Source organism: Pristiophorus japonicus, chromosome 7 (genome assembly GCF_044704955.1).
Source record: "Pristiophorus japonicus isolate sPriJap1 chromosome 7, sPriJap1.hap1, whole genome shotgun sequence".
Classification (NCBI taxonomy): Eukaryota; Metazoa; Chordata; class Chondrichthyes; family Pristiophoridae; genus Pristiophorus; species Pristiophorus japonicus.
The window spans coordinates 171,552,659-171,566,021 of NC_091983.1; the positions used below are offsets into that span (position 1 = coordinate 171,552,659).

Sequence of the window (13,363 nt, forward strand, 5' to 3'; positions counted from 1 at the left end):
CCAGTGCTTTGCCTTTTTATGGCTTTATTAACCTGCGCGCTACTTTTAGTGATTTTTGTGTATCCGTACCCCCAGATCCCTGTTCCTCTACCCCATTTAGACACTTGCTTTCCCAAGAAGTATGTGGCCTCCTTACCAAAATGTATTGCCTCGCAGTTATCTGTATTGAAGTTCATTTGCCAAATACATACCACTCTGCCCACCCACCCATTTAATGTCTTCCTGTATTTTGTCGCAGTCTTCCTCTCTCTTATTTTACTACCCCTAACTTGGTATCATCAACAAATTTTAAAATTGTGCTTACGATTCCTGAGTCCAAAGTGTTTATGTAAATAGTAAACAGTGGTCCCAGCACCAATCCGTGTGGAACGCCACTTTGCATCATTTGCAAATCTGAGTAGCTACCTTTAACCTCTACTCTCTTTTCTGTTTTGTAGCCAGCTTACTATCCATTCTGCTACTTGTCCCCTGACTCCACATGTTCTGACCTTAGTTGTAAATCTACCTTATCGAAGGCTTTTTGGAAATCCAGATATATTGCATCTACTGTATTATGCTTATCTACCCTTTCTGTTACTTCAAATAATTGTTCTAAGCCATAAGGACAAAAGGTCCCAGTATATAGGCATAGACATTTGATGAAGACAGGATCTCATCTGCTGTAATGTCCTTTAAGGTATAACAGCTTTCCAACACTCAATGGGCTCATCTTTGGAGGGTAACTTTCCCTTTGGAACTATACATAATGATGACATAATAACATCATAACCTCATTATGATATCACAAGGATGGAGTGCGGTGATTGGTTCTTGTATATTAATTGAATCAATGGACAGGGAATGAATTTTAAAGAAAGCTAAAAACCTATTTAATTTGCTTCAATTGCTGATTTTCTAATTGTATATATTAATTTATAATTGTATATATTAATTGTGTTATAATTAATCTTTATTATACTGATTTTACTATTGTATACTCCTTATTGTATTTGCAATATAATTAGAATTTCTTTTTAGTTTTTTCTCGTGTGTCTATCTGCGTGCGCATTTTGGCTGCCGCTTCAGACCCGAGCCTTTTACCTCTTTTAAACTTCCTTCTCTCACTTTTTCTCTCTTTTCCCCTCCTTATCAATATCTAACGTGTTGTAAGACTGTTGTAAGTGCCTTGGGATGTTTTACTACGTTAAAGGTGTGACATAAATAAATGTTATTATAATAAGAGTCAGCAAAACATTACTCCTTTCAGGATCAAAAACCCATATTTTGGTTTAAGCAGATTGCCCTAAGCCACTGTTTACAGTATGGTTTTTTTAGGTTTTAAAAAAAACAATGCCCTGAGATTGCAATGCATTATGGCCTTGTTTTCTGAAACTTAAGCAAAAACAAACACCAACATCTACAATGAAAGATATTTTTCTGGGTGAAATTTTACCACAAGGTGACTGTCCTGGCTATTGGGACAGGCACCTTTGCATTGTTTCTGAGACTGGAGCTTTGAAACATCTAATTTGGGCTCTTAGCATCTCCACTGCTTTCTGTGAAAGACTAACCATTCATTGCATGGTAAGTTTTTCAAATGTTATATTTTCTAGGCAATATATAATACCTTTCTTTGGCAGTTTGGGTTCTCAGCATTCGCAACAAGCACTCCAAGCACAGGCCTATTTTTGTACCAACCTGAAGAGCACTTTCTACTGCACCACTTTACGCTTTACAGCCAATGAAGTAATTTTGATGTGTGGTTACTGTTGTAATGTAGGAAAGTTAAATATTTGGGTTATATTTTTTCTCCGTGTCAAAATTTGATGGAGCTTATTGGCCGTTATGTCTTTCTTCTGCCAGGTGTTGTGTGAGTGAAATGTACATATAACCCTTTCAATTGAAGACATTGCAACAAAATAATAATTTCATCAATAGTTAACATCAGTAGCTTTTAAAATTGCTTAGATAGAGCACCTTGCATGCCACATGAACAAATGCAAGTACGTATTGCCGATGTGAGTTGTCTCAGTTATGCTGTAGTTTTTTTAGTGTTAACGAATACAAAGTACTGTGTTTTTTCCCATAGAATCGCAGGAGGTGGAGTTTATTTGTAATGTGCTTGTGGTGGCCGATCAACTTCTTATTAGCCGTCTCAAGGAGATTTGTGAAGTGGCCATTACAGAAAAATGTGAGGTTCTTTACTTACTTTTGCAGTATCCATTTTTAGGAGAAGCAGAGCCAACTGAATAGAGACTGAGTACTTTGCAAAGAGAAGCCTTAACAGGAATTGTATACATGGTGGTTTAACATTACTGTTGTCACACACACATTTTCACATCTTAGCTGCCTTGTTGAGGCTTTCGGATCTGATTAGTAAAGGTCTCATAATATTGTTTAGGTTGAATTGCTGATTTGAAATTTTGCTAATTGATTAATTTTAGATATTTTTTTATTAATTCTTGGGATAGTGAAGAAAGGTTGAGTTGAGATAGAAGATCAGCCATGATCTTACTGAATGAGGGAGCAGGCTCGAAGGGCCGCATGGCCTACTCCTGTTCCTGTTTCTTGTGTGGGCAAGGCTGGCATTTATTGCCATCCCTAGTTGACCAAGAAGTTCGTAGTGAGCAACTTTCTTAAACCACTGCAATTCTTTGTAGTGATTTGATACAATTGCATGGCTTGCTAGGCCACTTCAGAGGGCAGTTAAGAGTCAACTATGATGGTGTGGAGTCACACACAGGCCAGACTGGGTAAGGAAGGCAGGTGTCCTTCCCTTAAAGACGTTAGTGAACTAGTTGGGTTTTTAATGATTGACCAACTTCATGATCACTTTTACTGGTACTTTTTATTTCTAGATTTAAAAAAAAATGGAATTGCAAACTGATCTGAACTTCTGGATTACTGGTCAGTAACATGACCTTGCCTGCAGTTGGTAGAGATTACATTTTATTGGCAAAGCAATTTTGCTCATCAGGATTGGTTTCATTATACATTGTGCGTATGGACTTCTTAACAATTCAAGTACTACACCATTGAAATCCAAAACTGCATAGATGTTTAGGAATCAAATGGTAAATAGAAAAATAAACTTTTCAAAGTTGAAATTTAAAAAATCCCAAATGAGTGTTGTCATGTAGTACATTGATGGTACAATACACTATGCAAACATACCAAGCTGCAAAATGTTAGGATGCAAGTTGACTTCCAGATTGCCAGTTTCTGATTTCAGGCATGCTTCTTGTGTGAAGCACAGAATGGAGGCCAGAGGCATTAGCACAGGGAGATGAGAAACTACTTTTATTTGGGTGTTTTAAAAAAAAAAACAAGCCTGAAGGCTTTGTGTCTTAATGCAAGGAGTATCCGCAATAAGGTGGATGAATTAACTGTGCAAATAGATGTCAACAAATATGATGTGATTGGGATTACGGAGACGTGGCTCCAGGATGATCAGGGCTGGGAACTCAACATCCAGGGGTATTCAACATTCAGGAAAGATAGAATAAAAGGAAAAGGAGGTGGGGTAGCATTGCTGGTTAAGGAGGAAATTAAGGCAATAGTTCGGAAGGACTAGCTTGGATGATGTGGAATCTATATGGGTAGAGCTGCAGAACACCAAAGGGCAAAAAACGTTAGTGGGAGTTGTGTACAGACCTCCAAACAGTAGTAGTGATGTTGGGGAGGGCATCAAACATGAAATTAGGAGTGCATGCAATAAAGGTGCAGCAGTTATAATGGGTGACTTTAATATGCACATAGATTGGGTTAACCAAGCTGGAAGCAATACGGTGGAGAAGGATTTCCTGGGGTGCATAAGGGATGGTTTTTTAGACCAATATGTCGAGGAACCAACTAGGGGGGAGGCCATCTTAGACTGGGTGTTGTGTAATGAGAGAGGATTAATTAGCAATCTCGTTGTGCGAGGCCCCTTGGGGAAGAGTGACCATAATATGGTGGAATTCTGCATTAGGATGGAGAATGAAACAGTTAATTCAGAGACCATGGTCCAGAACTTAAAGAAGGCTAACTTTGAAGGTATGAGGCGTGAATTGGCTAGGATAGATTGGCGAATGATACTTAAGGGGTTGACTGTGGATGGGCAATGGCAGACATTTAGAGACCACATGGATGAACAACAACAATTGTACATTCCTGTCTGGCGTAAAAATAAAAAAGGGAAGGTGGCTCAACCGTGGCTATCAAGGGAAATCAGGGATAGTATTAAAGCCAAGGTAGTGGCATACAAATTGGCCAGAAATAGCAGCGAACCCGGGGACTGGGAGAAATTCGAACTCAGCAGAGGAGGTCAAAGGGTTTGATTAGGGCAGGGAAAATGGAGTACGAGAAGAAGCTTGCAGGGAAGATTAAGACGGATTGCAAAAGTTTCTATAGATATGTAAAGAGAAAAAGGTTAGTAAACACAAACATAGGTCCCCTGCAGTCAGAATCAGGGGAAGTCATAACGAGGAACAAAGAAATGGCGGACCAATTGAACAAGTACTTTGGTTCGGTATTCACTAAGGAGGACACAAACAACCATCCGGATATAAAAGGGGTCGGAGGGTCGAGTAAAGAGGAGGAACTGAGGGAAATCCTTATTAATCGGGAAATTGATGGGATTGAAGGCCGATAAATCCCCAGGGCCTGATGGACTGCATCCCAGAGTACTTAAGGAGGTGGCCTTTGAAATAGTGGATGCATTGACAGTCATTTTCCAACATTCCATTGACTCTGGATCAGTTCCTATGGAGTGAAGGATAGCCAATGTAACACCACTTTTTAAAAAAGGAGGGAGAGAGATAACAGGGAATTATAGACCGGTCAGCCTGACATCGGTAGTGGGTAAAATGATGGAATCAATTATTAAGGATGTCATAGCAGTGCATTTGGAAAGAGGTGACATGATAGGTCCAAGTCAGCATGGATTTGTGAAAGATAATCATGCTTGACAAATCTTCTGGAATTTTTTGAGGATGTTTCCAGTAGAGTGGACAAGGGAGAACCAGTTGATGTGGTATATTTGGACTTTCAGAAGGCTTTCGACAAGGTCCCACACAAGAGATTAATGTGCAAAGTTAAAGCACGTGGGATTGGGGGTAGTGTGCTGACATGGATTGAGAACTGGTTGGCAGGCAGGAAGCAAAGAATAGGAGTAAATGGGGACTTTTCAGAATGGCAGGCAGTGACTAGTGGGGTACCGCAAGGTTCTGTGCTGGGGCCCCAGCTGTTTACACTGTACATTAATGATTTAGACGAGGGGATTAAATGTAGTATCTCCAAATTTGCGGATGACACTAAGTTGGGTGGCAGTGTGAGCTGCGAGGAGGATGCTATGAGGCTGCAGAGCGACTTGGATAGGTTAGGTGAGTGGGCAAATGCATGGCAGATGAAGTATAATGTGGATAAATGTGAGGTTATCCACTTTGGTGGTAAAAACAGAGAGACAAACTATTATCTGACAGATTAGGAAAAGGGGAGGTGCAAAGAGACCTGGGTGTCATGGTACATCAGTCATTGAAGGTTGGCATGCAGGTACAGCAGGCGGTTAAGAAAGCAAATGGCATGTTGGCCTTCATAGCGAGGGGATTTGAGTACGGGGCAGGGAGGTGTTGCTACAATTGTACAGGGCCTTGGTGAGGCCACACCTGGAGTATTGTGTACAGTTTTGGTCTCCTAACCTGAGGAAGGACATTCTTGCTATTGAGGGAGTGCAGCGAAGGTTCACCAGACTGATTCCCGGGATGGCGGGACTGACCTATCAAGAAAGGCTGGATCAACTGGGCTTGTATTGACTGGAGTTCAGAAGAATGAGAGGGGACCTCATAGAAACGTTTAAAATTCTGACGGGGTTAGACAGGTTAGATGCAGGAAGAATGTTCCCAATGTTGGGGAAGTCCAGAACCAGGGGACACAGTCTAAGGATAAGGGGTAAGCCATTTAAGACCGTGATGAGGAGGAATTTCTTCACCCAGAGAGTGGTGAACCTGTGGAATTCTCTACCACAGAAAGTTGTTGAGGCCAATTCACTAAATATATTCAAAAAGGAGTTAGATGAAGTCCTTACTACTAGGGGAATCAAGGGGTATGGCGAGAAAGCAGGAATGGGGTACTGAAGTTGCATGTTCAGCCATGAACTCATTGAATGGCGGTGCAGGCTAGAAGGGCCGAATGGCCTACTCCTGCACCTATTTTCTATGTTTCTATAAGTGAATGTTACTGAGTAAAACAAGTTTGGAAAGCTGCTGCTCTTTTGGACAGGGCAATGAACAATGAAACCAGAAGTAAAATGAGAAACTATAAAAATTGGCTTTCAAAAAAGCCATCAGTTGTTTTAAGTTCAAATAAATTTTAAAGCTTGCTCCGCTTCATCGAAAAATATTTATAATTGCTAAAATAAAATTATGCCTTGAGTTATAGTGAGATCTGAAAGCACCAATTACTTTGCTGGCTGAAATTGTTTTTATTACCGTGTCAGTAATAGTTTTAAGTTGTGCTAAGCAAAGAATGGGATTCCAAAATAGTTTTGTCTCTCTCCAAAAGACTGAGAAGCTAAATTTTATCTTTTTTATTCATGTTTCTCCAAGTTTATGTACGCTAAATCTGCATAAACTTGGCTTGTATTCCCCTGAGTTTAGAAGGTTGAGGGGTGATCAAAACAAAATGTTTAAAGTAATAAAGGGATTCAATAAGGTAGATACAGAGAAGCTATTTCCTTTGGTAGGGGAATCCTGAACAACGGGGCATAAATTTAAATTTAGAACTAGTTGATTTAGGAGTGAAATCGGGAAGCAGTTTTTCAGAAAAAGGGTAGTGGAAATCTGGAACTTTTGCACAAAAGGCTGTGGGTCAATTGAAATTTCCCAGACTGAGATCGATAGTTAAGGATATTGAGGAATGTGGAGCAAAAGCGGAGTGGAAATACAGATCATCCATGATCTAATTTAATAGTGGAACAGGCTTTAGGGGCTGAATGTCCTGTTCCTATATTGCTATGTTTCCTTGAATGTTAACAGACTTAACTATGTTTGTTCTGTTTTCAGTAACTTTGAAAAATGCATCAGAACTTTTGGAGTTTTCTGCAATGTACAACGCTGAACAGTTAAAACTGTCCTGTCTGCAATTCATAGTTCTAAATATGGCAGCTTTGCTTGAAGCAAGGTAAAAGCAATTGTCTCTAGATTTACCATTCCACTTAGAAATATGTATCCACTTTTATAAATAGTTTGCTACATATTGGTCTTGAAAAATGTTGATATGTTTCATGCATAAACTTGATATTATGTATGCTCTTCTGTTCCACCATTGGAGGCCAACCTTTCAGCCATTGACCCCTTTCTCCTGGAACTATCTTCCAAAACCACATTGCCTTGCCACCAGTCTTCCTTCCTTAACTTCAAAAGCCTCTTTAAAAATTCACATCCTCATCACACCTTTGGTCATACTTTCTCCCTTTGTAAAGGACTCTTAAGATCACATAGACTATGAGCTCTATAAATGCATATTGTTGTTTATATTTTCTGAGGATTTTGTAACTATTATTGCCACTGTTCTGATCATGAAGCGACAAGGACACCAAGCAAATTAACTGCTATGTATTGGATGGTGTTGAGCTTCTTGGGTGTTGCCAGCCAGCAACAGAACCTGGGCTGTCAAGGGTCAGAAAGCATTTATACATAGAAGTTGTATGTGATAACCATCTCAAATAAGAGAAAGCCCAGCCATCTTCCGTTGACTTTCACTGGCACCACCATTGCTGAGACTCCACCATCAACATCCTGGGGTCATTATTGACCAGAAACTGAAGTGGACTAGCCATACCAACATAGTAGTTAGAAGAACAGGACAGAAGCTGGGTACTGTACAACATGTGGCACAGGTTCTGACTTCTCAAAGCCTCTCTACCATCTACAAGGCTCAAGTTAGGAGTGTGATGGACTACTCGCCACTTTCTTGGATGGGCGCAGCTGATGTGACATCCGAGAAGCTCAACACCATCGAAGACAGAGCAGTTAATTTGCTTGGTGTCCATGCTACTGGACACGGTATCCACCCCCTCCACAACTTCCACACTGGCTGCAGTATGTGACATCGACAGCATGCATTGTAGCAACTGACCAAGGTTACTTCGTTAGCACCTCCCTTCACCACAATCTCTACCACCAAGAATAACAAGAGCAATGAGGTTATGGGAACATGATCATCTCCAAATCATATACTATGCTAACTTATATAAGAACATGAGAAATAGGAGCAGGAGTAGGCCATTTGCCCCCTCGGGCCTGCTCCGCCATTCAATACGATCATATCTGATCTTGGCCTCAACTCCACTGCTCCTCATAACCCTTGACTCCCTGTAGTTCAAAAATCTGTCCATCTCCACCTTAAATATATTCAGTGACCCAACCACCACAGCTCTCTGGGGTAGACAATTCCAAAGATTCACAACTCTCTGAGAGAAGAAATTCCTCCTCACCTGTGTTTTAAATGGACGACCCCTTATTCTGAAACTATGCCCCTGGGTTCTAGGTTCCCCCACGAGTGGAAACATCTTCTCTGCATCTACTCTGTCAAGCCCCCTCAGAATCTTGTATGTTTCAATAAGATCAAATCTCATTCTTCTAAACTCCAATGAGTATAGGCCCAACCTGCTCAAGTTTTCTTCATAACACAACCCTTTCATCTCCGGAATCAAACCCGTGAACCTTCTCTGAACTGCCTCCAATGCAAGTATATCCCTCCTTAAATAAGGAGATCGAAACTTCACACAGTACTCCAGCTGTGGTCTCACCAACACCTTGTTCAGTTGTAGCAAGACTACCCTACTTTTATACAGGTACAGTGTCAAGAATCCGGAGTTCCGGAATCCATACAATTCCGGAATCAGGACACCGGGACGATCCGTGACGGGCTCGTCCAGAATCCAGAAAATGTTCCCCCACCACGCCCTTCGTTTCGGGCCGACCTGTCCCCGCCTTCGGCCGACTCCCCCCTATCTTTGTATCATCAACAAACTTAGCTATATTACACTCGGTCCCTTCATCCAAGTCATTAATATAGATTGCAAATAGATGAGGCCCCAGCACTGATCCCTGAGGCATCCCACTAGTTGCAGTTTGCCAACTTGAAAATGACCCATTTATCCCGACTCTCTCTTTTCTGTTAGTTAGCCAATCCTCTATCTATTGCTAATATATTATCCCAACCCAATGAGCTCTTATCTTGTGCATTAACCATTTATGTGACACCTTATCAAATGCCTTCTGGAAATCCAAATACACGACATCATCTAGTTCCCCTTTATTCACCCTGCTTGTTACATCCTCAAAGAACTCCAGCAAATTTGTCAAACATGCTTTTCCCTTTTATAATACAGTCAATTATGATTTTCTAAATGTTCTGCTACTACTTCCATAATAATGGACTCCAGCATTTTCCCAATGACAGATGTTATGCTAACTGGTTTATAGTTTCCTGCTTTTTGTCTCCCTCCTTTCTTAAATAGGGGTGTTACATTTATGGTTTTCCAATCAGCTGGGGCCTCTCCAGAATGAGGGAATTTCGATAGATTACAACCAATGCATCCACTATCTCTGCAGCCACTTCTTTTAAGACCCTAGGATGCAGGCCATCGAATCCAGGGGACTTGTCAGCCTTTCGTCCCATTAGTTTACCTAGTACTTTTTCTCCGGTAATAGTCATTGTTTTAAGTTCCCCTCTCCAAATAGCCCCTTGATTATCAATTATTGGGATGCTTTTAGTGTCTTCTACTGTGAAGACCGATACAAAATATTTGTTCAAAGTCTCTGCCATTTCCCTGTATCGCATTATTAATTCCCCAGTCTCATCCTCTAAGGGACCAACGTTTACTTTAGAACATAAGAAATAAGAGCAGGAGTAGGCCATTCAATAGAGGATCATGGCTGATCTGATCATGGACTCAGTCCCACTTCCCTGCGCGCTCCCTATAACCCTTTACTTCCTTATCGCTCAAAAATATGTCTATCTCCGCCTTAAATATATTCAATTTCCCAGCCTCCACAGCTCTCTGGGGCAGAGAATTCTATGGATTTACAACCCTCAGAGTAGAAATTTTTCCTCATCTCAGTTTTAAATGGGCAGCCCCTTATTCTAAGACTATGCCTCCTAGTTTTAGTTTCCCCTATGAGTGGAAATATCCCCTCTGCATCCACCTTGTCGAGTTTTGTCATTTTCTTATAAGTTTCAAATAAGATCACCTCTCATTCTTCTGAACTCCAATGTGTATAGGCTCAACCTATCCTCATAAGTCAACCCCCTCATTTCCGGAATCAACCTAGTGAACCTTCTCTGAACAGCCTGCAATGCAAGTATATCCTTCCTTAAATATGGAGACTAAAACTGTACGCAGAACTCCAGGTGTGGCCTCATCAATACCCTGTACAGTTGTAGCAGGACTTCTCTGCTTTTATACTTTATCCTCCTTGCAATAAAGGCCAACATTCCATTTGCTTTCCTGATTACTTGCTGTCCCTGTATACTAACATTTAGTGTTTCATGCACAAGGACCCCCAGGGTTCTCTGCAATTTTTCTCCATTTAAATTATAATTTGCTTTTCTAGTATTTCTGCAAAAGTGGATAACCTCACATTTTCCTACATTATATTCCATCTGCCAAATTTTTGCCCACTCACTTAGCCTGTCAATATCCCTTTGCAGATTTTTTGTGTCCTCACAATTTGCTTTCCCACCCATCTTTGTATCATCAGCAAACTTGGCTCCCTTCATGCAAGTTATTAATATAAATTGTAAATAGTTGAGGACCCAGCATCGATCCCTGCGGCACTCCACTAGTCACTGTTTGCCCACCGGAAAATGACCCATTTATCCCCACTCTGTTTTCTGTTAGTTAGCCAATCCTCTATCCATGCTAATCTATTACCCCCAACCCCGTGAGCTTTTATCTTGTGCAGTATCATCATCATAGGCAGTCCCTCAGAATCGAGGAAGACTTGCTTCCATTCTTAGCATGAGTTCTTAGGTGACTGTACAGTCCAATACGAGAACCACAGTCTCTGTCACAGGTGGGACAGACAGTGGTTGAAGGAAAGGGTTGGTGGGGACTCCGGTTTGCCGCACGCTCCTTCCGCTGCCTGCTCTTGTGTTTGTTGATTGTGCAGTAACCTCTTATGTGGCACCTTATCGAATGCCTTCTGGAAATCCAAATACACCACATCCACTGGTTTCCCCCTTATCCACCCTGCTATTTACATCTTCAAAGAACTCCAGCAAATTTGTCAAACATGATTTCCCTTTCATAAAACCATGCTGTCTCTGCTTGATTTGAATCATGCTTTTCCAAATGTCCCGCAACTGTTTCTTTAATAATGGACCCTAGCATTTTTCCAAAAACAGATGTTAAGCTAACTGGTCTATAGTTTCCTGTTTTTTGTCTGCATCCTTTTTTAGCTACTCTCTTCCTTTTTATATACCTGCAGAAGCTCTTACTGTCTGTTTTTATATTTCTTTGTAGTTTACACTCTCATCTTCTCTCTCAATATTTTTTTAGTCGTCCTTTGCTGGTTTCTAAAGATTTCCCAATCCTCTGGCCATGCACTAATCTTCACAACATTGTATGCCTTTGTTTTCAATTTGATACCATCCTTTCCTTCCTTAGTTAACCACAGATGGTTCATCCTTCTCCTGGAGTCTTTCTCACTGCATTGGATTATATCTTTGCTGAGAGTTATGAAATATCTCCTTAAATGTCTGTCACTGCTTATTTACTGTTTTGGCCTTTAATCTATTTTCCCAGTCCTCTTTAGCCAACTCTGCCTTCATACCTTTGTGTATGCCTTTATTTAAGTTCAGGACACTAGTTTGAGACCCAACTTTCTCGCCCTCAAACTGAATTTGAAATTCTACCATGCTATGATCACTCTTCCCAAGAGGATCCTTTACTATGAGCTCATTAATTAATCCAGTCTCATTACATGTTACCAGATCTAAAATAGTCTGCTCCCTGGTTGGTTCCACACCGTCTTGTTCTAAGAAACCATCCTGACTACACTCTATGAATTCTCCCTGAAGGCGATCTTTGCCAATTTGATTTTTCCAATCAATATGAAGATTAAAATTGCCCATAATTATTGCCGTAACTTTCCTACAAGCCTCCATTCTTTCTTGATTTATACTCTGTCCTACAGTGTAACTACTTTTAGGGGGCCTATAGACTACTCGCATCAGTGACTTCTTTCCCTTATTACTTCTTTTCTTCACCCAAACTGATTTTATATCTTGATCTTCTGAGCCGATATCCTTTCTCATTACTGAACTGATCTCATCCTTTATTAACAGAGCTACCCCACCTTCTTTTCCTTTCTGTCTATCCAAAATGTCAAATACCCCTGAATATTCAGTTTCCAGCTTTGGTCACCTTGCAACTACGTCTCTGTAATGGCTATCAGATCATACCCATTTATTTTTATTTGTGCTGTCAACTCATCTATTTTGTTATGAATGCTGCGTGCATTCAGATAAAGAACTTTTAATTTTGTCTTTTTACCATTTTTACCATTTTTATCCACTTTCTGATGCACTTTTATGTTTATACGCCCTGTACCTGATTATCATTACCCCTATCGCTACCCTGCAATATTGCCGCCTTCTTTCTCTCTGACTTTTTAAATTTCCGCTCACCTGATCCCTCTTCCCCCACTATTTAATTTAAAACTCTATCTACAGCCCTAGTTATTCGATTCGCCAGGACACTGGTCCCAGCATGGATCAAGTGAAGCCTGTCCCAACGGAACACCTCCCTCTTATCCCAGTACTGGTGCCAGTGCCCCATAATTGAAACCCATTTCTCCCACACTAATCTTTGAGCCACGCGTTCATCTCTCTGATCTTACTTGCCCTATGCAAATTTGCTCATGGCTCAGGTAGTAATCCAGAGTTTATTACCTTTGTGGTTCTGCTTTTTAATTTAGCCCCTAGCTGCTCATATTTCCTCAGCAGAACCTTTTTCTAATTGTGTGTATGTTTGTTGTCTTGAGATATATCTTGTCCAAATATAAACTAATATGTTTAGATTTGGGTTTAACAGTTTGGAAAAATTGTTTAAGCCATTAAAATGTAATGTGAATAAGAAGTCTTTGTTCACAAGGCTCAGTATCTGTTTTGACACATGCATACCGAAAGAAAGGTGATTATTGAACACTGCTGTGGATTTTTATTTCAGATCGCTGGACATTCTTAGTGATGAAGTGCTGAAGGAGCTGTCACTTTCTTATAGGAATATGGTAAGAATTCTCAGACCTACTAGATGCAGCATTGACTGCAATACAGGATACAATTCCGAAGCCTCCTTTATTGAATTCGAGTGACTTATCTCCTAATCTTGGATATA

General features: G+C 40.6%; 1 protein-coding gene across 1 annotated transcript in view; it reads left to right on the plus strand.

Moving 5' to 3' along the window:
- The window catches only part of ibtk (inhibitor of Bruton agammaglobulinemia tyrosine kinase), a 158,148-nt gene that overhangs the window by 100,699 nt on the left and 44,086 nt on the right, over positions 1-13,363 (plus strand). The window contains exons 17-19 of the mRNA XM_070885570.1: positions 2,069-2,170; positions 7,020-7,137; positions 13,196-13,256. Coding sequence (XP_070741671.1) covers positions 2,069-2,170; positions 7,020-7,137; positions 13,196-13,256 — 281 coding nt within the window. The remainder of the gene's footprint in view (positions 1-2,068; positions 2,171-7,019; positions 7,138-13,195; positions 13,257-13,363) is intronic.